Source organism: Miniopterus schreibersii (assembly GCF_964146895.1).
Source record: "Miniopterus schreibersii genome assembly, chromosome: X".
In the NCBI taxonomy this organism is placed as follows: Eukaryota; Metazoa; Chordata; class Mammalia; order Chiroptera; family Miniopteridae; genus Miniopterus; species Miniopterus schreibersii.
This window is the reverse complement of record NC_138104.1, coordinates 22,130,063-22,157,648: the sequence shown is the minus strand read 5'-3', so window position 1 is coordinate 22,157,648 and position 27,586 is coordinate 22,130,063. Positions and strand designations below refer to the sequence as shown.

The following is a 27,586-nucleotide window of genomic DNA, read 5'->3' as shown; positions in this document are numbered from 1 at the left end:
TTGGAGGGCTTATTAAAACAGGAATCACTGGGTTCCACTCCCACAGTTTCCAGTCCAGTGTATGTGGGGTAGGACTCATGGATTTGCCTTTCTGACAAGTTCCAGGATGGTGCTAATGCACTGCTCTTCAGTGTGAGCACACTGAAGGCAGAAAGCTTTATATCTCTATCCCTAGGTCCTTAGCAGAGGGCCTGGAGTGTAGGAGGCTTTCATTAGCAACTGTTAAAGAAGGAAATCATAAAAAGAAAAAAGATAGAGGGTGGGGAGGAGAGGAGAAACAAAAGGGGCTTAGGAAGGAAAATAAAGGAAGGAAAATTGAGAGAGAGAACTGGTCAAATCCCCCAAACTATAATTCCAGACTATGCATTTGTATTTCCCTCCCAGAATTCTATGTACTGGGCCTATAACCTTGCCACCTCAGGTAATCTTCAGTTCTCAGAGAGACCCTTGCTTTTTCTGCAATTTCCCATGCTATTCTATCTGCTTAGAATGTTCACTGCCCACCTGGAAAATCCTTATTTTTTCCCAAACACTGCCAGTTCTGTGAAGTTTTTCTGCCCTTCGTCATCCTGGGACATTAATTGACCCAACATTGGTGTTCCCATAGCACTTGCTCCTTTGCACTTGATGCATTTATTTACAGGTTTGTCTTCACTAAGCTGGAGCTCCTGGAGGCCTAAGATTACCTGGAACATAATTAGTACTCCAGAGATATCTTAATGAAAACAATAAAGAGCAGTTGGATTTCATCTGGTGGACAATAGACAGCTATCATAAGTTCCTGCTCAGATGAATGACACAATCAAAATAATATTTTAGAAAGGTTTCACTTGCAATGGATACCAGGATAGACCAAGGTGGGAGAAAGTAACATCATGAGAAATCAGTGATGAGGAAGTCCTGATGATAGTGGGGATAAAGACTGGCCTGGCGAGCCTAATTGTTGTATATAGCTTTTCTTTGTATTAGGAACACTAAGAAGTTCCATCTCCATCTACTTTTTTTGTCTCCACCAGAGTGATGGTCATGGAGGTAGTTGATAAAATACTATATGGAGGAAGCATTCTTAATCATCTCAGTCCTCGGGGGGAAATTAGGATACTGATATCTTTGCTTCTTCAAACACAGGTCACGTGGATTGGTCTTCATTGTAAGGCCGGTCAAACAGTTTCCCAAGATCTCAGGTTCCTTTTTCTGGGCCCTTTCCTCTCTCCTTTTCCATCAAATTCTTCATAAGCCCAGTGACTGGTGTTCTCTCTATTAGTAAAACCTTATCTAAGAAAAATATTTAATTAGTCACTTATGACTGAGGATGAATTCTTATTTAGATATTCTCTATCCCAAAAAGTGGTTGTACCATCAACCTATGGAGGGAGAACAGCAACAATGTCAAAGAAATTGCAGGCAGCAGATAGACGTATTTTTGAGAAACCTACTTGGAGTCTTTCTTCGGCCTCTGAAAACACAGTACTAGAAGTGACCACCTATTCTGAAGGCACAGACTGATCTTGGCCAAAGCATCTTATACATATTAAGAGATCATTAGATTTCTGCTCAACTCTGGAAGGGAGATCCAAGATCTTATTTGTTGCAAATGTGCTATGCTGTTAATTATGGTGTTTCCATCATACACTGATCCTCAGCTTCCTCATCTATAAAATTAAGGGTTGGATAAAATAATGTCTACGTTTTCTGCCAGCTTAGACATTTTGTGGTTATATGATCATTGGTTCAATGCTTTTAAAAAAGAGAATGTCAGCCAGAAATATTGAAATCAAATTTTATTTTTGGAAAATGACATTACACACATCTTGCAAATGTACACAGAAATGAGAATGAGATGAAGAACAAAGCTTGAGAGCCAAAATGATTGCAAGAGCAGCTCTTTGGCTGCCTGATATTGAATGCCGTGAATCGCAGCATTCATAGTTCACAACACGCTACACACATGGGGAACTTCTCTAGATTTTGAAATCCTCTGACCAAAGAAAGCCTTCGTCAAATTGAGGAAGGAGGAAGAGGGAGATTAACAGGCACAGGAGATGAAAAGGGTCTGCTCCAGCTGCTTTACATGGGCCTCACCAAACCTACCAGTCCAAGTAGGAGTGGCAAACCAAAAAGGAGAATGCCTTCTTGGAACACTGATTTTGAATCATAGTCTAAGAGCAGGCTAGGCATTGCCTGGGGAACCAAGAGCAATGCATATAAACCCATGTCTTTGTCTTTCATGGCTATAACTATTCTAAAGGGGCAGCTAAAATTTCCTAAATATCTGTTGTCTTTCTCTTTTTTTTTTTTTCTTTTTTAAAAATAATTATCCTTCATTGGTCAAGCAGAGTCTTCTGAAGTATCCAAATACCTCAAAACATTAGCTGGAATAAAGGACATCATTGTCCACTGCCATCTGGTTATATGTGATTCTGAGAACTATTTAGTTCTGCTAATCAAATGGCCAATGCCACTCCCAACAGGGAGTTGAATCTTTGATCACAATGCCATTCTTTGAGAAATGGTCAATAACTAAGTGTTGAGAGACTTTGAGAAATGCCCCTTTTCCCCTTTTTGGTTTGTTTGTTCTTTTCTGAGTTTACTTGGCAAAAATTATTAGCCCCCAAATCAGTTATTTACAACTGCAAGACACCTGTGAGCAGGGAGAGGGAGAGAGCAAGGGAAGGAGAGACCACAGGGAAGAATATATTCTTTTCAGAGGTTAAAATGAATTATTTAATAAATGCGATGTACAATACCATGCATTTACTCTCCAAAGCTAGTCACTAGCAAGCTAACACCTTTAACACTACAACCACCAATTACAGCTGTTTTGCTACAGTTACTGAGTTCTAACTACAGCTATAGGGCAGAAAGGGTGGGCTGTTTCCATTTTAAACTTTCTCCCTTTGAAAATGGCCATAAAAACATTTTCTGTACAAGTTTAACGGCACAAAAAGGTGACCTAAAGTGTTTTAAAGAACTTACCACACGTGAGAAATGCAAAATTCAATCAAAACATGCGTTTGTTGTATACAAGTCATAAGAGGTCATTGTCTTCAAGCTGCAATATATTATAGGACCATATATTGAAGACATTTTAGTAGAAACTCTTACTTGCTCAAATCCTGTTAAGTGAACTTATAAAGAAATAGCATTGGAAAGGGCACTCCGTATGGTATTGTCAAGCAGTGACATTCCCAAGGGAGGTGCACCTTGTTGAATAAATTAGCACTTACAAGTTGGCTCTTTAGGTTTATTAATTACTTTTATATGGACTGCCTGAACAGGATCATGAACAGTGGGTGTCAACAGTAAATGTTTAGGTGAATTTAGTAACAGAAGGAAAAATACATTTCAATTAAGTGAGTGTTTCTTTTCACAGTATAAATTTGTTAAATATCCTTCTCATTTAAACCACCCCCAACTGCCTATAAGTTTAACTAAGATAATTCAACAGTTGGCAAGCCCAAAACATAAGGTTATTAAAGAGAGCTTAATGTATATTTCTAAAACTTCACATTAGTTTAATGTGTATTGGTAAAACTTTAAACAAATTGCTCCCCACCAAATGACAGGAGAAATTATTACCGGTGGTCTCTCATTATATTATATTGCAGCTTTTCAAACTATAAGCAAAGTAAATAAAATCAATTAATAGTATTTAGCTGATAGGAATCCATGGGTGGATTTTTCTGTTCAGCTGATTATTTCTCTGAGCACACTTCACTGCTCCACAAAATGGCAGACTAAAAAGGAACCACAAAGTATTCTGTACAGTGCTTGATGGCAAAGACCAAAAGATCCATGAGCTATAAGGAAACTGCTTGTGTGGATCTGCCTCAGGGAATTACAACTGAAAATGAAGAAAAAGAAAGGGCCAGGTTTGGATTACTCCCACCAAATGTATTTCTGACTAGACTGGGATAAAATCAGGGCTGGCTGAGTATGCAAATAATTCTCATCACCAAGGCAAAATCCCAGGGCTAAGAAGAGGCATATGCCCAAAGCCTAGACAAGGAGGAAGGAAAAAATAAAAAGGTTCTGAGAGAACAAAAGAGAGACAAAAGAATTGCAGAGGCCAAAGATGGATGTGTGTACTATGGAAAGAGAGAGTGAAATAAAACAGAGTAAAAAACTAAAAGCAAAAATAGTAAACTAGAGAGAGAAAGAAAAGACAAAGAGATGCACAGAGGAGGTAGAGGGTGGCACAAAGCCATTGATTTTCTGGAGTTACTAACCCAGAGATAAGAATTTTCAATGTTTGTAAGTTTTTGCCTTAGTTTATAAAGTGTTTGCTCTGACTTCTGTTGTGTCATCTGACTTCACCAAAGTAGCCTGTGTTTTTAATTAGGAGCGGGAAAATGCCTTAATTTCCAAAGGGAATTCTATACTCTCCTAGCCCCAGGCATCCAAGGTAAGACAAGATTGCCTCTGATTCCAAAACATGTTGAAGCCTATAAACTAAGAGATTAAAAATTAGGCAGTTAGAACTGGGCTTCAGGAGTCTTGTCATATGATAACCAATGTCACACACCTAGGCCAAAGTTGGAAGTCCGCATAGATCCTTAAAAGGAAACAAGTAGGAAGCAACATTAACACTGAGAGGCTGGTGTAAAGGTCACACTAGATCTTTGGGGATGGAGAAAAGCTCTGGGACCAGGGTGAGGGAGACAGAGGAGGAAGTCACCTTTTCCTAAAGATATAGGAAGGGCAAAATTCTTTAACCAGGTATACTGAAATACAGGTGATGGAGAGAGAGCCTTCTAGTCTCTGGAAAAAAAACAACAAAAAAACAAACAAAAAAAACCAAAACAACAACAACAATAGAAGGGGCTAGGAGAAGCTGCTGACAGTCCCAGACCATAGTAGATTGCCCACTGGAGTCAGTGTTCTGTGCGTTTAGAAATGCATTTTCCTCCCAACACACATGAGTTGGCCACTGTGTGGCTAGCCAGAGGAGGAATAAAATTGGAATTCATTTTAAAGAAGTTACCTGTGTTGTCTTAGTCTAAAGTCAAAGCCTTTAGGGATGATTAAGGACAATTCACTGAGTATTAACAGCACTAGACTGGGTCTGGGCCTCCAACAACCAGAAAACCTGTTGGAGATGCCTCTCTACACAAAATGTAGGCATGAGGAATCAATTCAGTATCCTTGTTTCAGGTGGTCACACCTGTAAGGGAGAGGAAAACCTGCATAAAATCATCGAACAATAGACAAGGCTACATATGGTGTTCCCTTCTTAGGACAGAGGCAAAATTGTGACAACTTTGAAGTTCCATACCAGGAGAAAGACCCAGGAAAAACAGCAATTGTAAGGCTCCACTGATACACAAGAGGTCTCAGATCACTTCTGGCATATCAATGGCTGAGTCTATTCTGTCTAGATTCCAGGTCCCAAAATACAGGACTCAAACCTCTCTTCCATCCCAGATAAGCTTCAAAGCACTGATCATTTACTTAGAAAATCAGCCCAAGCCTAAGGGCTAAATCCCTTAATGCAATGAGGGCAATGCATGAGTGAGGAGGTTGGCCTTGGACATCCAAGTGGCCCCATGTGGTCAAAAGTTTCAAAAGTTCCAATGTTGTTGTTTTTTAAGAACTCTCCAATGTCTTTTATTTCCATAGCAAACTAGATGGTGGAGGAGGCTATTCAAACCCCACCATCCTAGTGCATCTGTCCGGGGAAGTCTTTTGGCATAGATGTTTCTGAGATGAGCTGGTCTTTGTAAACATTCTCACCAGTGTGCTAGAGCTCATTTTGGGGACATTGGCCACCTTGTTCCCTTGTCCAAGGAGGACATGTAGTTCTTTTTTAATCCTCACCCTAGGACTTGCTGAGAGTGAGAGAGAGAGGGAGGGAAAGAGAGAGAGAGAGAGAGAGAGAGAGAGAGAGAGAGAGAGAGAGAGAGAGAAAGAGAGAGAGAATGTTAGCGGGAAACATCAATCAGTTGCCTTCCGAATGTGCCCTGATCAGGGATCAAACACAAAACCCAGGTATGTGCCCTGATAGGGAATAAAACTGGCAACCTTTTGGTGTACAGGATGACGCTTAACCAACTGAGCCACTCTGTCCAGGAAGCATGTTGTGTGTGTTTTTTAATCTATTGAGAACCAAATCTGAGGGGTTTTGGAGCATATCCATCCAGAATACAGAAGGGACTAAAGAAGTAGACACAATACTGTCCAAGGCAAGCACTGGATTGCTGCTCTAACACTTGGGGTGGGTAATTAAAGGAACGATCTAGGCACTCAGACCCCTTCTTCTTGCCTTCTTCAGATAACTATACATTCACTTTAAGTTTCCTTAGTCACTTCTGATTTGGGAGGAGAAGCAGGAAGGAAAGAGAATTTCCTGAGGAGTAGGGAAAGACCTGCCTAGACAGAGGTCTCTTGGAACTAAACTAAAGAATACCCTTTTGTTTCCAGGAAGAGCCTTGCTGCAAGGGAAACTACATGTTCAGAACTTGTTGCCCTGGTTTCTGGCATGGAAGGCCACAGGAGCAGTGTACACAAGATCAGTATGGTGTTTAGAGCACATAGCTTGCTATTTTAGTGCAAACACAAGGAGCCAATGTTTAACATTGGCCAGAGTACATTTCAGTCACAAACTCCTTTGCTTATACTTGGAAATTGTCCCCATTATGGCAGGATGGCTATGGCAACATTGTGAATGAGGACAACCACAGCAAGACCAGGTTATTTTCTCTAGCTACTCTCACTCCCATATTTTAAAAGAAATCATTGCCAGTGAATGGTAGCCACATTCATTTAAAAAATACTGAAAAACCATCTCAGAAATTCGGGATGAACAAAGCTATTTTTCCCTCTTCCTTCCTTTCTTGGCTCTAAGAACAAGAAGCGTTTTTCTCAGCCTATGAAGACCAACCACTATCAGATGAGATGACGTGAGCTGTCTGGGAAAACCAGTCTTTCTACATTCCATTTGGACAGGGCAGGAGGGCAGGCGGCTGTTCTGAGGGATCCTCAAGGTAGGGCAGTGATCTCTGTTGGATGGACATGGTCATAGACCCCATTGTTACTGTTGGTCTTCAACACTTCCTCTTTTGGGGATATTTGCAGTCCATGTGGATGAAAACCATGTAAATACAAGGAGAAAGAACTGTATTAGGTTGCTGGGTGGATTTCCCTCTGAGATCAGGGCAAGAGCATATGGCTCCAAGATACAACATGACCCTGGGAAAGAATTCTCAGGAGCCTAGTGGAAGGCAATATAGTTCAGTGGGAAAAAGCTCTGGAATAAGAGTCAGGAGATGTGGGTTCTAATTCCAGGTTTGTACCTAGCCAGATGTGTGATCTTTGGGAAATTACCTCTACATCTCCATTCCTGGCATGAAAATTAGGACTTTGGAGTAGATGGTGTGATCTCAAGGTTCCTTCCAGCTAGAAAACTATAATTCAATCTAGGCTAATACTAAGGTCCATAAAGACACATATAAATCATGCTAATGGCTATCCTTTCCAAAACAGTGAAGAGAAAAGGAAGTTTTCTCTCAATGTACCCCTAGTTAACACTACTTATGAAGTTGTTCAGCCCAGACCCCATATATACATTTCCCCTTCTTTGTCCCTATTTCTATTTCTGTAAGGGAGAAGATTCAGGAGGTAGGAACAAGCAACACATGGATTGTGTGTGTGTGTTTGTATGTGTGTGTGAAAGAGGGAGAGAAAATTGGGGGAGTGGAGGCAAATATTTGCTTAATGATATTTGCTAACTGTATAGAAGGTAACACAATGCAACTTTAGTGGTAAGACTGGACTGGGTAAAACTGGGAGTGAATGACAAGGGTAAAGGCGCTCAGTAACATTTTTCTTTGTTGCCTTGAAAATGGGCCCATTTTGAACTATACCAAATCCATCTGAAGTGGGAGTATAGAAACATTTCCTTATAATTTATTATAAGAAAGATGGAAAATCTACTATTATTATAGAAGATTGTTAGTTTAAAGATTGTAATGAAAGCATGTCCATTTAATATTTTCTAATGGTATACATGCTACAAACAAAGAAATGCTCAGAGAGCCAGCATAGGGCCTGGACATAAGGAAATCTCAATTCCTCTTCTGGTCCTGCTTTTTCCAGCAGGTCATTTAGCTGTCTCAGCCTCCATTTCATCTTCATTGAAGGAATTGAACTAATTGAGATCTAGAGAAAGGGCAGAATTTTTGGAGGTCTGGCCTGAAGTTTAAAAACAGACCTCCTACCACTCTCTATGTCACCCCCCATCCCAAGTACCAATTTTTCCTATTTAACTACAAATTGTTCTGGGAGAAACTATCCAAACCTTGAACTTCTAGAAAGAAGTAAGAGGGTAAGTAAAATGGGCTTCTTAAGGGTTTCTAACAAGCATACAAGTAGAGGAGAGGTGCAAAAACAGATTTTCACAATTTGGGGTTCTTCAATGACAAATTTAATCAGGAATCAGTACTACCATCATCTGGACTTTTCAGGAACAAAAAATATTTCTCAAAGTTAATGCCATCTGAAGCTTGTCTAAGGGCATCTGAACTACTCCTTGTACCACTGAATTCTCTTCTACACAGTGCTCATCAGCAATGCCAAGTTGGCACTGATCCATCCATGTCCGGGTATCTTATAGTATTTCCTAATTATGAAGCTGTTGCATGCACACGTGCGCATTCACACACACACACACACACACACACACACACACACAACAAGCTTATTCCTGTTAAAGTGGAGGAACAACTGCAAGTCATTCAATAGCCAAGCAGCCCTTGGTTCTGAATGCTGCACCTTTCCAACTATCTGCACAATTACAAAGAAATAAAAAAATCTTCATATCTGCTAAAAGCAAACACAGAATTGGCATGCATGGCTTTCACTTAAATTTAGTTTTCTTCACCATTATGGGCTATGATTACAGACAAAAAGCAGTGTTATAAACCTGTACTTCAAAGACTGAGAATTATTTCAAATATTCAGTCCTTAGCAAAGTGAAATCCTTCCTAGTGTTAAAGAGAAAGTTTTCTGTGTCTTCAGTATGAAATATCAGGGTTATAGATAAAAAAGAGTTGCTTAAAATATGCCATAACATTTCATTTAAAATATAATTAGAATGTCTGGTCCACACTGAAATTATTAATGTAAGCATAACTGTTTAAAAGTTATCAAAAGTCTTATTCTATTGAATTGGCCTCTGCTATTGATTTTGTTTTCTCCTGGAGGTTTCTGTTTGGCAGTAGCAGCATGATTTCTAAACTACATTGCTCTGCATTTTTTTGGTAAATTTTCTGTATGTATTTTTTAGACAAAAGAAAAATCACCAGTTTATAAAAAAGGAGCCTGAACAGTTTGCTCCTAAAATACAGACATGAGGTTTTATAAAAAGGATATTGGTTTCTTGCTATAAAAAGTGACCGAAAGGTGTCAGACCTGAAAACAAATTCTCACAGTTTTTTCAGTGTTGGCTGTGTACAAGGCATTCAATAGAACAGAGATAGATGGATACCATTCAGTTTGTGCAATAACTTGCTATGTGGGACAGCCTCCTAGAGGAATCAGGTGTTTGAAATCCTTCACCCCCAACTCTAACTGCTTATTGATTCAAAATTGCCCCAGTGGAGCAGTTGACAAAAAATTCACTACATTTTATAAACCCTACTTAGATGTCTATAGAGTTTTCCAATTCTGCCTAGTCTGTTTAGCCACTCCTCTATCAGGGTCCTAAGTGTCTGGTGTCAGAATTATAAGTTGCTGGTGTTTCTCCCCATTGAGAGTCAGAATTGGTGATAGATAACAAAAAGGGTGTTCAATCAGGAGTGAAGAACAAGACCGGGGAGCTGCCTTGCCATCCTCCCAGCGTTTTACGGCATTCTTGAGATTACGAGACAAGGGGTACTTGTGTTTGTCACTCTTGGATTTGCCAATGATTTTTCCCCCAACACACACATTTTAAGTGCTATGCATGTAAACAACCCTCTATGAAAAGAAGATTGTTGTGTATAAGCAAAGAGAGACGGGGGGAAATAATGCAGGTGCCTAAGTCTTCAATAGAAAGGTCATGGACTAGCACATTTTGCATCCCTGGAAAGGTACCCCAAAGGATGGTTATCAATCTATCTCTTATAATTGGTAACTGTAAATCAGTGGCCCAGAGGAGAAATCACAGGAAAATAAACCCAACATAGTACAGTGTGTTTTTAAAATAATAACAACAACAAATAAAAAGTTGAAAGCACCAATAGCCCTGTTGGACACTTGAGCAGAAGTACCCTATTGTAACAGTAAGCTTGGATTCATACTCTGGACTCTGAACACCCTCTCCTCCTTCACATAGAATCACCAAGTGAGTCTGAGTCATCCAAAGACAGAGGCAGGTACAGGTCCTATAAGAAGATAAGAGAAAAAGTTAATTCTCCTTAACTATTTGGGCTCTGAAATGGGCAAGATTATATGACTGCTTGTGTTTTGATTCATAAGAAGTTGAAGAACAGGGAGGTATCCTTCTACCAATGTATTCTTCACTCAGTTTCCCCAGTGGTAACATCTTGCAGTTTTCCGTTTACTTGTGTGTGTGCGTGTGTGTGTGTGTGTGTGTGTGTGTTTGTGTGTGTGTTCCTAGGCAATTTTAACATATGTGTATGGTTGTGTGACCATCACCATAGTTGAGATACAGAATTGTATCTCAGGCTCCTTTGTGCTATAACTTTATATCAACATCCAAACCTCTTCCATCTCAAAGCCCTGGTAACCAATAATCTGTTTCCCATCTCTAAAATTTTGACATTTCAAGAATGTTATATAAATGGACCATACAGTATGTAACCATTCACCCATTGAAGGTCATGTGGGATGATCCCAGCTTTGAGCTATTACAAATAAAGTCACTATAAACACTAACATACAGATTTTTGTATGAATATAAGTTTTCATTTCCCTGGGATAAAGTCAAGGGTAAAATTGCTGAATAGTATGGTAATTTCATACTTGGTTTTGTAAGGACTGCTATATTGTTTTCCAGATACATTCTTACCAGAAAAGTAGCAGTGATTCAGTTTATCCACATTCTCACCAGTGTTTGGTGTTTACTATTACTTTTTATTTTAGCCATTCTTGTGGGTCTGTATTGATATCTCATTATGGTTTTAATTTCCCTGATGGTGAATGCTATTAAATATCTTTTCACGTACATAGTTGACATCTGTAGTTTCTCCTCAGTGAAATGTTTCTTCATCTCTATTGTTCATTTTCTAATTGGATTTTTTCTTACTGTTGAGTTTTGACAGTTATTTTTATATTCTATATATGTCTTTGGTTAGATATGTGGTTTGTAAATATTTTCTTCCAGTCTGTAGTTTGTCTTTTCATACTGGGCACAGTTTTTGAAAAGCAAAAGTTTTTAATTTTAATGAGGTCCAACATATCAATTTTTTCTTTTAGGATGTGTTTTGCTATCAAGTCTTCGAATTCTTTGCCTAGCAGAAGATCAGAAGATTTTGTCCTATGTTTCCTTTAACATCTAATATCCATTTTTGGGTTAATTTTTTCATGAGATATGAAGTTTAAGTTTGGGGTACTTTTTTTTGCTTAGGGATATACAATTGCTCCAGCACCAATTATTAAAAGGGTTAGATTTTCTCCATTCACTGCCTTTTGCACCTTTGTCAAACAGTTGTGAATATATATGTAGGTTTATTTCAGGCTCTGAGAAAACTGCCTGAACAAATGCTTAGCCCAGAAAATGTATCCCATCTACATATTTCCAATTTATTTCCTGATGCTTCCATTTCCAGCAATTAGGATTTATTGCTCCAAATAGTGTCTCAAGTCTTGTCTAATGTCTTGAGGAGATGGGGGGATGAAATGCTATTGGCTTTTCCCATTGTCCCCAGAATTGTATTTGGAGATCCTTGTGATTCCTCTTGGACTTACTTCACCCATTGTCTAAATCAATGATTTTCAAATCTCTCTTTCTCTCTCTTTCAATCTCTCTATCTCTTCTCCTTTTAATCCCCTATTCATATGAAATTTGCTTGGATGCCCAATACATCAAAAAATAAATAAAAGTATAGTTGTTCTAGTTGAACCAGACATGAGGGAGGCAGAATCTCACTCACCTCCAAATGATAAACACCTACAATTTATAAACCACTGTTTTCATTCATGTTATCAGCAAGATACTGAAGGGAACTAGAAAATTTTAGGGACAATTCTGTGGATATTTAAGATACCTACTTTGCTAAAATGGAGACGAAGAACTTCAGCAGAGGACTGTCCAAGAAAATTGGGGAATACAGCCTCTCTTTGAAGTAGAAGAAAAAGTGATGATGAGGAAGAGGGACAAGAATGGGAAGGAGAAGAACTTATTTATCTAACATTAAAAATGCTTTTTTATGGGAAAGAGAGGTAGGAAAGGTTTTAGGCATCTTAGAATGGAGAGAGGAGCAAAGTATATTCAAAAAAATGAGGTTTTAATTCTGGTTAATTAGTACTATGACATTGAACAAGTCTTTTGTGTCTTGATTTCTTCATCAAGAAAATGCAGACTTTGGAATGGACAATTTGTAATGTCTCTTCCAGCTCTGAGACTATTATTTGGAACTCTCAAGGGAATATTAAATCATTAAAAAACACAACAAAGGCAATTACAGTAAATAGACTCACCTCTCACCACTTCACCATCCTTTCACTGTAAATCAAGGGTTTGCAAACTTTTTTCTGTAAATAGCTAGATAGTAAATATTTGAGGCTCTCTTTGCTGGCCACATATGGTCTCAGCCACACAGTCTTGTTTGTTTGGGTTTTGTTTCATTTACAACCCTTTAAAGATGTAAGAAACATTTTGTTTTTGTTTTTTTTACATAAGAGATTTATCCAAAAACAACCAGGCCACAGGCAGAATTTTACAACCTTGTTATGTTTTAAACTACCAAGGAAGATTTCTCAGAAAACTGCTAAACAGGTAGGAAGTACAAGGCTTAAGAAACAATAGGGCTGCAATAAAAACTTGTAAAATGGCATAGAATGGAGCTGCATCTCTGAAGAGATTTAGTTATTTAGTACTTGAGTAAAGTGAAAATTGAACATAAATTATCTTTGAGCTCTAGACTTCCATAATGGTGAAGAAAGTCTCTGAAAATATGCTTTTACATAAATTTAATAACACCTGGAAAATTGTCAAAATCAAATATTTAAGAACTCTAGAAATTAATCAAAGGCTTACAACAATCCAAAAAGTGTTTATTCAAGAAAAATGGATAAATCTCAGTAAGAATACCAAGAGTTGTGGTGCTTTAACTCACCTTATTTCCATTTTCCCCTTTCTCCAGATCCAGGGTAGCTTTGAAAACTAACAGCCTCACCACTACAGTATCTCAAAAACTGCACATTAGCAGCCACTGGACAATGCAGAACAGGTTTGGAGCTCCCCAAAATGCCACATTCCCTGAGAATTGTCACTTTTTGACCTGTCTGGAAACTCCTACTTGTAGAGTTCTTTTTCATTTGACCTAACAGAGCATACTCCCTGTGAACAGCCTTTCAGGGAGCATTAATCAGCTGCAATTGCTTAAAATCACAGCTTCCTGAGGTGGGGGAAATGTTTGGGGGAAATGAATCTGCTTAAAACCTTAAAAGGAAAAGCTGGAGAATTAAGGGCCATAGGGGACTTTGAAAAGCAGCAGCATATTCCCAGTAATCTCTAAAGTAAGGCACATGTTCAGGACTGTGTGTATTCTCAGAAAAGTCCTGAAAAAGCCCCTAATCTTTCACCTCTGTTTGGCCTTGAGGCTCTGTACAAGCAGCAACTGAAGGCTAAGACAAAGTTGTAAATTGCCTGACAGAGCATTGAAATTATGCCCCAGCACATACACAGAGCTCTCAGCAAAGGCTGGGAGACTTATTGGATCAAGGCATTCAAGGAAATCTAGCAAAATTATCTTTCAAGAATGAAGGATAAATCAAGACAGTTCCCAGATAAACAAAGACAGATTATTCATTACTAGCAAACATGTCCTGCAAGAAATGCTAAAGAGAATCCTTCAGGGAGAAATGAAAGGAAAACAGACAGTAATTCAAAGCCATATAAGAAATAAAGAACACTGGTAAAGGTAATTGTACTCTTTTCTTCTGTTATCCAATTCAAAAGACAACTGCATAAAATAGTGATTATAAAAATGTGTTGGTGGACTTATTATATATAATGATGTAACTTGTATGTCAATAAGAGCACAAAGAGAAGGCAGAAAGGAATGGTGTTATACCACAACAAAATTTTATATGCAATTGAAATTAAATTGATATTAATTCAAAGTAGATTGTATTAAGATGCTGACTGTAATCCCCAAGGCAAACACTAAGCGCAGCCGGTGTGGCTCAGTGGTTGAGCATCAACTCATGAACCAAGAGCTCACTGAATCGATTCCCCGTCAGGGCACATTCCCGGGTTGTGGGTTTCATGCTCAATCCCCAGTAGGGGGCATGAAGGAGGCAGCCAATTGATGTTTCTCTCTCATCGATGTTTCTATCTTTCTATCACTCTCCCTCTCTCTCTAAAATAAATAAAAACATATTTTAAAAAGAAAATAACACGAAATAAAATTAGTAAAAATACAAAAGGGGAATTAAAATGGTACACTGGAAATATATTTATCTAACACAAAAGGTCAGTAATAAAGAGATAAAGGAACAATAAAGATATAAGACAAATACAAAATAGGAAAATGGGATATGTAATTCCCACCTTTCTAGTAATTGCATTAAATATAAATAGATTAAGCACTCAAATGAAAAGGCAGAGATTGGCAGAATGGATTAAAGAAAAATAACATGATCCAGTTCTATGCTGATTGAAAGAGACACAATTTAGATACAAAGATACAATTAGGTTGAAAATAAAAAGATGGAAAAAGATTTACCATGCAGTTAGTAACCAAAGGGAGCTAGAGTGGCTATACTAATATCATAAAAAATAGACTTTAAGGCAAAAATTATTACTAGAGACAAAGGAGAATGTTTTATAATGATAAAAGGGTCACTACATCCAAAAACATAATTATAAATATACATACACCTTAACAGCAGAGCACCCAAATACATGAAGCAAAAAATGATTGAATTTAAGGGAGAAATAAACAATTCAACTATAATAGTTGAAGACGTTAATACCCCGGACCTTCAACAATGGATAGAATATCTAAGCAGAAGACCAACAATGAAAGAGAAGACTTGAACAACACTACAAACAATTATGCATCTCTAGAATACTCCATCCAACAACAGATTACACATTCCTTTCAAGTGCTCATGGAACATTCTGCAGTATAGGTTATATGTTAGGTCATAAGACAAGTCTCAATAAATCTTAAAGTACTGAAATCATACAAAATATGTTCTTTGACTACAGTGGAACTAAATTAGAAAGAAAAACAAAGATATTTGGGAAATTCACAAATATGTAAAAATTCAACAACACGCTGCTAAATAGCTAATGAGTCAAGGGAGAAAATAAGGGAAGCTAGAAAATACTCTTGAGATAAATAAAAATGAAATAAATAATATAGCAAAAGTTATGAGATCCAGCTAAAGCAGTGCTCAGAGAAAAATTTATATGAAATGTTCAGTATATGCTAACTCATAGAAAACAGGGAGTAGTAGATTAGTAGCTTCCAGGGGATGGATGGAGGGGAAAGGCACTATAATTACTAATGGGCATAGGGCTTCTTTTGTGGGTGATGAGCATATTTCTGCACAACTGTGACTATACTTAAAACCACTACACTGTACACTTTAAAATGGTGTAACTTATAGTATATGAATTATATCTCAATAAGCTCTTATTTTTAAAATACCTTTGAAAATCTCTTACATTGACAATTAAATACTGTTTATGTGATTTCTGAGTATGAAGCCCTATACAGCAATAGGCAATGTATAATGCATATGGTAATATTCAGTATGCAATGATGTATACAAATATGAGACAGTCTTGTAGTAGTTTTTTATGACTACATTGTGACTATTGATTAATTCCCTAAGTTAAACTTACACAGAATGCAAGTCCACTATAGTAGAAGGAGCCCAGGATTAAGAATCATGAGACCTAGGTTCTAGGCCTAGCTTTGCTTTTTAACTTCCCCCTTTCAAGGCCTTTGTTCTTATATCTGAAAATAGTGGACTATGTGGACTATAAGATCTTTAGGGTTCCTTCTAGTTCTAAAATTCTATAAAATATAATTCAGATCATTGCATTTATTTTTCTTTAGTTATACCAAAGCAAGGGAAATGAAACAGAAACTGCCAAGTTAATGAACTCCCTGGACATTTTCCAGGCAGTACAAAAGGGCCTTTTCATTATGGAGACCACTTTGAGTCCCACCACTCTGAACCACTGGGCTTCAGCATTCACCCCTGCTCTTAATTGTTCATGTAACAGACACTTCAGTGTAGTTGGTTGGTTGGTGAAAATAGTTATCTGGGAAGATTGTTCCAGGCTCTTATCTTAGAGGACAGGGGGACAGGCCTCAGAGTAGAATCCTGAGGAAATTCCATTAGCAGCTGCTATGACTTGGAATGGGTACAGTGAGATGCAAGCTATGGAAAGAATCCATATGACTAGGCCTAAGTATGACCTTCTGTCTTCCATCAATTTATTTAATATTCAAAATATATTTCCTTGTATGGGTAGAACAATGTTCAGGAAAAGGAATTATCTCAACATTCTGTTTTTGTTGATTGATATGTAGAAATACAGAAATACACATATTGCTTAACAATACAAATAATTTGCACCTGAAATTCATTTGCTTAGTCCCTTGGAGCCCTACAGAACAAAATGTTTGTAACAAATACAGCTGTGCTGGCGATACTTTTGCATTAGAGGAAACAAAATCTTGGCCTCTGGTCCAAGAAGCTTATAGTCCAAGGGAAGTCAGAGAGGAGTTTTGAAAAACCTGGCTTCTAGTTTGGATTTGCTTTCCCCCAAACATACCCTGCATTTTTCTAATGGCCTGGCTTTGTTTTTGCTGATTTTTAAAATTTTATTTTATTTTATTTTTCCATCATCATTTATCCCCTCTATGCCCTCTTCCACCTCACCCCACCAATCCCCCTGACAGTCACCACACTGTTGTCCATGTCCATGAGTTCTCTCTCCTTTTTTCCCCCTTTTTTGCTCAGTCCCACCACTCCTCAGCACCCTCCCCCCAACCAGAGCTGTCAGCCTGTTCTCCATCTATAAGTCTGTCTCTATTTTGCTTGGTAGTTCAGCTTGTTCATTAAATTCCACATATGAGTGAAATAATTTTTTTAAAGCTGAAACTCCCTGTTCTCTTCACCAGCCATCAAAAGCCTACCCGGGCTTTAGGGGCCCACTTAAATGTCACCTAGTCTGCAAAGCTTTCCTTGTCTCCCACCCTCTTTTGTGCTCCCTTAGTCCTTTTGTTTGCTCTTGATTACACTACCAAAATTCACTTAAAGTGGTGTTTGTAATTTAAGGGTCAGGACCCTGCTTTATTCATTCAACTATCTCTCCACGCACTTACAGGCTGACACACACACACAAAAAGTCCAGAAACACAGAAACACAGAAGAATTTGTATATTTAAGTAATATTAGTTATATTTTCAAATAAAATATTAAATATATTTTCTTTCAGTCTCCAGACAACTGTGGAAGCAAAATGCCTTCAATTTAAGGCTATGAGTACAATTACTAATCTGGAAAAAATATAAAAATAAATGAAAAGTGTTCCCTATGTTTCTAAGTTTTTTGGGCATCTTTAATATGTTACCTTCTCCAAATTGTTGAATCGTACTTGGGTTGTCTTTAACTTCAGCATTTCCTTTTTTTCATCTATAAAATGAAAACGCTACCTGCCCTATCTTTGTCACAGGGTTATTGAAAGGGTAAATGAGAAAATGATTACGAAAAGGATAAAGCAGTATAGAAATGCAAAATGTTGTTTTCATTAACTATACAAGGATTTACTTTGTGTCCATATTGTATCACTTGAGTATGCGGACTTTGGCTAACCCCATCACAGCTGCATTAAAAAGGACTCTTCATGAGCTGCTTAAGAGGGGAAGCCAAGAGGCTGATTACAGCTCTGGGCCCTGCCACAGCCATCAAAAGTTACCAAAGGGATGCTGGGACTTCAAGTTTCTCTCCAATTGCGCAGGAGGAAAGTCATGGCCTTAGCCACCTGCTTCCTGTCTCCACCATGACTCACTCACACCTTTAAGGTCCACTTGGATGGATGTTCATATGAGATCTGCTTAGGCCCACTGCCCAAGAACCTTAATAGTGCTAAGGTTCAGGTAGCTGTGTGAAAAGAGAAGCAAGAAGCTAAGACCTGAGCCCTAGGGGGACTGAGCCAAGGTCACAAGATACTTTTTAGCTTATAGAGAAAAAACAGTTTACTTTCCATCATTGGTGGCATAAGCATGAGGCTATTGCTTTCTGATAGGATGTACCAAGAGAGGCACAGAATCACTTCTATGACACTTCTTCTCCAAATGCATAATCTGAATTTAATCACACAAAAACAATAGACAAAACCAAATTTAAGAAAAAACAAAAAACATTCCACCTAATAATTGATCTGTACTCTTCATTTGTACAATATACTGGCCTAAAAGATAAAAACAACTGAAGGACTTTATTAGATTAAAGGATACTAAAGAGACATGACAACTGAAGGCACTGTCATCCTGGATTGGATCCTGGACCAGAAAAAGAATGTTACTAGGGCAATTGATAAAATCTGAATATGGACTGTAGAGGATATAATAGTATTGTAGCAGTGCACATTTCTTGATTTTGATAATTGTACTATGGTTATGAAAGAAAATGTCCTTATTCACAGGAAATACACACTAAAGTATTTAGAAGTAAAATGGCATGATGTCCTCAACTTAATCTCAAATGGTTAAAAACATAATAAAGTGTGTGTGTGTGTGTGTGTGTGTGTGTGTGTGTGTGTGTGTGTGTAGAAAGAGAGAAAGAGAGAGAGAGAAAGAACACAAAAAATAAAGCCAATGGTGCAAAATAACAACAGCTGGTCAATATGAATAGAGTATACAGAAGTTCTTTATTATTCTTGTAACTCTTCTGTAAATTTAGTTAGAATTATACCAAAAGAAAGAAGAAAAAGAAAGAAAGAGAGAGAGAGAGAGAGAGAGAGAGAGAGAGAGAGAGAGAGAGAGAGAGAGAGAAAGAGAGAGAGAGAGAGAGAGAAAGAGAGAGAGAGAGAGGGAGGGAGGGAGGGAGGGAGGGAGGGAGGGAGGGAGGGAGGGAGGGGAGGGGAAAGAAAGCCTGTAAATCCAGCCAGGAGAAATGGTTTAACAATGTCAGCACTCACCTCAATGCCTCAATGGGGTTATGAATGATGGCTCCTCAGCCTAAATGAACTGAACATGTCAAATGAAAAGCTGAATGATTCAAGAGTGCAGACCAAATAAATGCCCATGTCGCACCCAGCTATTTGGGTTAGGTTCTAATGTCAGGTGCTGGTGTAGGTCACACTTGCCAGAAAAAAAGTAAGGACAGAAATGCACAGGGCAAATATACAGTAATAAGTAATGTTGCATAGGACGTTCTGTGTGGAGAGTGCAACAATAGAAGTAGGCTACTCCCCATCTTGGAATGCCCGCATTAACAAGCTTTGCTGCTGAAAAGAATAACTGAAAGTTCACTGCAAAAGCAATTTTCATCCATCTCACAATCTCTGGGTAATGTTGGCTATATAGACAGTTCAGCAACTCCTCCTTTGAGGAAACGAAATAGCTCAGTAGGACAATTACAAGGTTCTGGTCAGGGTCAATTCCAGAGGTTAAAAGGGTCACTAAAGGAATGCAACTGACATTAGGAATGATGGAGCAAGTAATGGTCAGATTAACTAGGAAATTAAAACCCTGATGCAGAGAAAAGGAAATGAAAATGGATATAAGGCAGTAGTGTATACTGTTAAATTTTTTAACCACTGACTTTATGAGGGAACAAAACAACCTTGATTTGTAGTACTTGTTGATTTCCATGGTGTAAATCTTCCCAGCACAGCTGTGTTCTAGTTACCAATACAATGTCACTGAACACAGTCCTCTGTCTGCTACTACCTAGCTATGTTACCCTACTAAGCAACTTAACCTTTCTAGATTGCAATTTCCTCATCTGCAAAATATTAACCTCACAAGATCACTGAGAGAATCAAATGAAATTAGTTTATTTCTAAGATCTCCAGCTTTGACCATCTATGGTTCTTTGACGGAGTTGACCACATTGGTGGCTTCAGCCTCTTCCCATCTCACACCAAGTCTTGTGAACAAGCAAAAGACAAGAGAATCGTCGATGAAGCTGCTGTAGAGTGTGGTAATCAGAACAGAAACCACATTTATATCCCCTTAGAGATGAGGTTCAAGGCAGATAAGGTCCAGAGATGAGGTTCAGATTTTTTATACAGAAGAGATTTCTGGGTGGGAATCTGTTTGAAAAGTAGAGTTATATAATCTATACACTTCTATTATTTTAATGGTATATTTATTTGGGATGACTTAGAAGTGCACATGGTGCCTAGGACCAATGCCATATATATGTGCCCTCTCTTCCTATGCTGTATCAGAACCAGCCTGGTAAAGAATACATAGTGAAACTAGGGCTTGTTCATATTTTGATGCCCAGCAAATCTAAAGTTAGTAACTCAGTGCTAACTTTCTTTGAGTGCTATATTTATGGCACTTCTATTGACTGGTACCTGGGGGACATAAGTTGCCTTTAAGGCCCTCTTTGCTATGCCTCTGAATTGCAAAGACAAGTGCTCAGCCCATCCCTGAGCCATCATTTGGTGACACCATTAGCTCAGAATGTGTATTTGGGAGCCCTGTACCTTTTCCTTTTGATTAAATGTAATTGGGAGTAAATAAACCAGGGGTCAGAGGAGTAAATAAAAGTGACTGGAAGCTTGGCCCCTGCTGGGATTTCCAGGGCTTCATATTAATGGACCAGATGAAAGAAAATTCTGGCCTTGATATGCTGTTGAAGCTGATGGAAGAGAAAACCCTCACCCAGCCTATCAAAAAAGTCCAGGTGTAAAGGGGTTTAGTAAGGTATAAGAGACATAATACCTTGTGCTTCCGGAGGCTTCCAGGACTGGTGGGCGTAGAGATGGGAGACTGCTTAGACTTGGGGGTAGAGAGCTGGCTGCTGGAGGTTCCATTTGCTAGCCCAAGGCAAGAGAAAAGGAATGGATAAAAATCAACAGCATACAAAGGAACAAGTTATCCTTCCCCTCTGAAGACACTAAGGACATTCAAACAAGGCACACATACAAATTAAAGTGATTTGATGAGTAGGACAAAGGTGAAAAGAAATACATTCCTCAGAAAGACAAGAAATGCAATCCTCAAGTTAATCAGATCCCTGAGCAGTGCAAGGCAGCAATCCTTCTATCCTTTCCCTTGAGTGCTTCCAATTACAGGGTCTGGTTCTTTTCAAACCTTTTTCATATTCATTACCAAGTTTGACCCTATCAACATTTCTGTGAGGCAGTCTGGGAACATATTTTGTTTCAATTTTGTAAGTGAGAAAAAAAGTGAGGCACAAAGAAATTTTGTGCCTTACCTTAAAGGAGAGGAAATATCGGTGGTTCAGACTAGCCCCATTGTCAATCTCTCTCTGTTCTCTATTTTCCTGTTCAACTTACTCCGTCCCCTCCCTACACACTCTCTCTTTCCTACCTCATCCTGGGGAAAAAGAAGAGAAAAGGGGCTAGTCAGGAATAAGAATGAAAAAGTGGAGGGGGGATTCATGTTCAGATATGTCACGCTAAAGTGTTTTGTTTTTTTAAATATAAACGCCTATGTTATTAATCAGAGATATTCTGAAATGTGCTTTACAAATATAAAGGCAGATATCCCAATGGTGTGAGGGGAGGGTAAGAGGGAGGGAGGAAGAGAGAAAGAAAGAAGGGAAAGTAGGAGTGAGGGGAGGATGAGAAAGAGAGAGAGAGAAAGAGAGAATGAGAGACATGAGAGAGAAGAGAGAATAAAAAAATTGAACAAGTTAAGCAGGAACATGGCCTGAGAGTGCTGCTATTAGTCCCACAGGTAAAGTATGAACTGTTGTATCATAAACATTTCCTGAGGATATACTTCCTCTGAACCACTTATGGTAATGTTTCCTAGGTTCTGCAACCTGCATACCAACTGTAGAGATGGAATAGACATCAGTGTGGTGGTTGTTGTATTTGTCCAAGTGCAAGTGAGCTGAAAAATGGGCACTTAGGCTTCCACTATCTGGCTTTGCGTTTGTATTCACTCTTCTCTCACCCATTCACTAAGAGACCTTACTCCCTATCTGAGCTTCCTGGCAATCATCCATTCATTTAGCCAGTAGTTACAGGGTACTTTCTGTAAGCCAGGCCGAGTATTAGATATTGGGGTTTCAGAGATGAGTAAGTCATTTCCTGTGGGGAGACAGGCAAGAATACAGTAGGCTAAGTACTATGACAAAGCCATGTAAGGGGTATTATTGGAGCCCTGAGGAGAGACTTTGAAATCTGGAGACTGGAGGCAAACAAGAGTAGGCAACACCTGAAAGAATCCTGAAAATTACACTGGAATAGACAAATTTATAGAGACAGAAGGTAGATCAATGTTTGTCAGGGGCTGGCTAGGATGGGTGGGAGAAGGATGAGCTGGGGGAAATTTTTAGAGAGTGTCTGCTAATAGGTACAGAGTTTCTTTTAGGGGGATAAAGATGTTCTGGCATTAAATGGTTATTGTTGCACAACTCTGTAGCTAAATGAAAAACCATTGAATTGTACATTTCAAGTGACTGAATTGTTTGCTATGTGAATTATATCTGAATAAAGTCATAAAAAGATGAACTGGAGCTAGACAGAGATGGTGAAAAAGGTATTCTGAGCTTTAGAATTACACCAATAGGGCCAAAGACATGCAGGTGTGAAAGAATACAGTATGTTCACAGAAGAGCAAATAGCTCAAAATGGCTGAACCATAGGGTGCCAGAAGTGAGTTCTAAGAGATAAGTCAGGGACGAGGATAAAGGCCAAAGCCTGGGGTCTTTTCGTGGGGACATTTGTTTGTGACATTTTTCATTTTTCTGTTTTTTGTTTGATTTGTGGGAAAAATCTGGGAGTGATACCATCAAATTTGCATTTTAAAACTATTACTTCAGTTGCTGTCTTAAGGTATCTGTAGAGGACCTTATTTTATCATCAACACTCAACAAGCATTTTGGAAATCAGTTTTTAATCATTTAACTGCCATTCACTACATGCTAAAAAATGCAGACACTTTCTCAAATTTCCTGATGGAATAAAACCCAAAGATGGACATTAGAGAAACAAGAAAATGTAGACAGGCACCAGCTGAAGGAATGCCTACATTTACAAACTAGATAAAAATATATTCAAATATGCATTTCTTCTATGGGTTCTGTGTGAAAACCTGGGAGAATGCCATTTTATATAGATTCTGAAGCCAATTCATATACATGTCAAGTAAAAGAACTAGCAGGGGAAAAACACAAATGTGGTCTGATGAACTGCACATGGCCTTGAATGGGCAAATCCACATGAAAGCCTGTCACAGTTCACTGTATGATATCCCTCGTTTTCCATTATTATTCTTTACTAAAAGTTCTTTGCTCTTGTCTCTGAGCTTCTATTTCTCAGTTGCAATTTGGAAATGCATTGGGGGAGTCTTTGCCCTCTTTTAATTGTCTCTCTCTCTCAATTCCCTCTTCAGAACCACAGCATTGTTTCACTGTTGTCACTTTTCATTTACTTGTAGTCCAAATTCTTACACTCCTTTCTTCTCATTGTACAGTTAATTTCCCCCCCTCTACAACAAGGTATATCAGGAACTTTTCAATCTCCTAGGTCATCTTATCAATCTTATGAATAACAACTAGGATAATAATTAATGTTTACTGAGTGTTTATAGTATGAGTGTCTATGTCCTTTTCTCTGTTTGCCATTTTCTCTCTCTATTTTCCATTCTCTCTCTCTCACTCACACACACACACACACACACACACACACACAGAGCCACATTTAGTTGTATTCTTATTATTTTAGAAATAGTTCAACCATTTTTATTATTTTAAATATTTTTTTGAATTACAGTTGACATACAATATTATATTACTTTCAGGTGCAAAACATAGCAATTAGACATTTATATAGCTTATGAAGTGATCACTCTGATAAATCTATCACCCACCTGACAACATATATAGTTATTACAATATTATTGACTATATTCCCAATGCTGTACTTTACATCCCCATTACAATTTTGTAACTAATAATTTGTACTTCTTAATCCCTTCACCTTTTTCACCCATCCCACCAAACACCTCCCATCTGGCAAATGTCAAAATGTTCTCTGCATTTATGAGACTTTCTGTTCTGCTTGTTCTTTTATTTTGTTTTTTAGTTTCCACATATAAGTGAAATCATCTGGCATTTGACTTTCTCTGTCTGATTTATTTCATTTAGCATAAAACTATCTAGGCCCATCCATGTTGTTACAGATAGCAAGATTTCATTCTTTTTTATAACCACTTAATATTCCATTGTATACATGCACCACTTCTTTATCCATTCATCTTTCTTTCTTTCTTTCTTTCTTTCTTTCTTTCTTTCTTTCTTTCTTTCTTTCTTTCTTTCTTTCTTTCTTTCTTTCTTTCTTTCTTTCTTTCTTTCTTTCTTTCTTTCTTCCTTCCTTCCTTCCTTCCTTCCTTCCTTCCTTCCCTTCCCTTCCCTTCCCTTCCCTTCCCTTCCCTTCCCTTCCCTTCCCTTCCCTTCCCTTCCCTTCCCTTCCCTTCCCTTCCCTTCCCTTTCCTTCTTTTCTTTTTCCTCCCTCCCTTCCTCCTTCCCTCCCTCCCTCCCTCCCTCCCTCCCTCCCTCCCTCCCTCCATCCCTTCCTCCCTCCCTCCCTCCCTCCCTTCTTTCCTTCCTCTTCCTTTTTAATCCTCACCAGAGGATATTTTTCCATTGATTTTTAGAGAGAGTGGAAGGAAAGGGAGGGGGGAGAGAGAGAGAAACATCTATGTGAGAGAGACACATCAATTGGTTGCATCCCACACACACCTGACCAGAGCTGAGGATCAAGCCTGCAACCAAGGTACATGCCTTTGACCAGGAATCGAACCAGAGACCCTTCAGTCAGTTCACAGGCCAACACTCTAACTACTGAGCTAAACCAGTCAGGGCTATCCATTCATTTCTTGATGGACACTTAGGTTGCTTCCATATCTTGGCTATTGTAAATAATGTTACAATGAATATATGGTGCATATGTCTTTTCAATTTAGTGTTCTGGGTTTCTTTGAATAAATAACCAGATGAGTGCTGGGTCCTTCTTAGTCTCTTGTTATGGCCTTTGTTTTAAAGCCTATTTTGTCTGGTATAAGTATTGTTACCCCAGCCCCTTTTGTTTGCTTATTTCCATTTTCATGAAATATCTTTTTCCATCCCTTTACTTTCATTCTGTGTGTCTATCTGAAGTGATTCTCTTGTAGACAGCATGTGTAAGAGTTTTGTTTTCTTATACATTCAAACACCATATGTATTTTAACTAGAGCGCTTAATCCATTTGTATTTAAAGTAATTGTTAATAAAAATGTTATCTATTGCCACTGTATTACGCATATTTTGACCTTTTTTTCTGAAGACACTAACATTGCTTGTAATACTGGTTTGGTGGTGGTGAATTCCTTTAGCTTTGTCTTGTCTGGGAAGCTCTTTTTCTGACCTTCAGTTCTAAGTGATAGCTTTGCTGGGAAGAGTAATCTTGGTTGCAAATCCTTACTTTTTCATTACTTTGAGTATTTCTTGCCACTCCTTTCTGGCCTGCAAAGTACCATTGAGAAATCAGCTGGCAGTATTATGGGAGCTCCCTTGTAGGTAACTAATTACTTTTCTCTTGTTGCTTTTAAGATTCTATCTTTGTCTTTAACCTTTGGCATTTTAATTGGTCTTGGTGTTGTCTCTTTGTGTTCATCTGTGCTTCCTGGACTTCAATGTCTATTTCCTATATCAGGTTAGAGAAATTTTCTGTCGTTATTTTTTCTTTTCTTTTTTTTTTAACTTTTTTTTTTTTAAAATATATCTCCATTGACTTCAGAGAGAGGAAAGGAGAAGGAGAGAGAGAGATAGAAACATCAGTGATGAGAGAGCCATTGATTGAGCCCACAACCTGGGCATGTGCCCTGACCGGGAATTGAACCCCGATCACCTGGATCCTAGGTCGATGCTCAACCACTGAGCCATGCCCGGCTGGGCCATCATTATTTTTTCAAATAGGTTTTCAGTTTCTTGCTTTTGCTCTTCTTTGTCTGACACCTCCATAATGCGAATGTTGTTACACTTTGAAGTTGTTGTGGAGGCTCCTTAAACTATCCTCATTTTTTTGGATATTTTTTCTTTTGGTTGTTCTAATTAGGTATTTTCTGCTTCCTTCTCTTCCAAATGGCTTATTTTACCCTCTGTTTCATCTTCTCTACTGGTGATTACCTGTAATGTATTCTTCATTTCAGTTAGTATATTCTTCATTTCTGACTGGTTCTTTTTTATGTTTTCTATCTCCACTTTTGTTTTCCTACTTCTTTATTGAAGTTCTCACTGAGATCATTGAGCATCCTTATAAACAGTGTTTTGAAATCTGCTTCTGGTAAATTGCTTGTCTTCATTTTGTTTAATTCTTTTTCTGGAGTTTTATTCTGTTCTTTCATTTGGACCATTTTTCTTTGTCTCCTCATTTTGGCTGCCTCCCTGTGTTTATTTCTATGAATTAGGTAGAGCTGCTACATCTCCCAGTCTTCATAGAGTGGCCTTATTTAGTAGTTGTCCTATAGGGCCCAGTGGCATAGCCTCCCCATTTACTCAATCTGGGGGCTACAGGTACAATCCTGTGTGGTCTGTGTACACCCCCCTGTTATAGTTTAGTCCCGACTGCTGTTGTCACATCTATGGGAGGGATTTATTCCCAGGTCCATCAGATTTGAGAACTGGTTGTGCACAGCAGAGGAACTGCTGTGCAGGGACCCACGCCATGGAGCACTTCAGCGGGGCTCTGGTGCCTGAGTCTGTCCCTTGAGTGTGTTACTGGTGGAGGTGGTTAGGTAGTGCTCCAGTGTAGTCAGAAGCTGGCCACTGGGTGCACTGGTTTTGGGGACTACTGGGAAGAGTAGTCCAAGGTCATCCACCACCTATATCTTGTCCAGGGCCACCTGACATGAGCTACAAAGTGATCTGAACACGGCTACCACTAGTGGGGGGCCTGGGGCCACTTGTCAAAAGGTTTGGGGCATGCCAATGCCAGATGCTGTTTATTTGGGGGTTGTGAACCTTTGAGAGATTTAAGGAAAGTCCATAGCATGAGCCAGGACAGGCTTTTTGTATGGAAAAGCCTCTGGAAATGGCTAGGGTAGGTTGGCAATTTGGGTAAGGTGGGGTCTCAGGGAATTACCAGGGCAGGGTGAACAGTGTTAATGGAAACTCAGATATGGTGCCTGCCTGCCAACTCTCTGGGGGAAGCATTCAGCAAAGAAAGGATGGCCTCTGCCAGCACTTTTGTCTGGGAAAAAAC

At 38.7% G+C, this 27,586-nt stretch overlaps 1 protein-coding gene across 7 annotated transcripts in view; it reads right to left on the bottom strand.

Moving 5' to 3' along the window:
- Nucleotides 1-1,766: 1,766 nt before the first annotated feature.
- The window catches only part of DCX (doublecortin), a 332,588-nt gene continuing 306,768 nt past the window's right edge, over nucleotides 1,767-27,586 (bottom strand). For 6 of the 7 annotated variants that reach the window (XM_081125022.1, XM_081125023.1, XM_081125021.1 and 3 more), the window contains 2 exons: nucleotides 21,093-21,187; nucleotides 1,767-10,361 (listed from right to left, as the gene is read on the bottom strand). In XM_081125022.1, the coding sequence (XP_080981148.1) occupies nucleotides 10,305-10,361; nucleotides 21,093-21,187 (152 nt within the window). In that variant the 3' untranslated portion in view covers nucleotides 1,767-10,304. The remainder of the gene's footprint in view (nucleotides 10,362-21,092; nucleotides 21,188-27,586) is intronic. The other variant, XM_081125026.1, reaches the window with a different exon arrangement.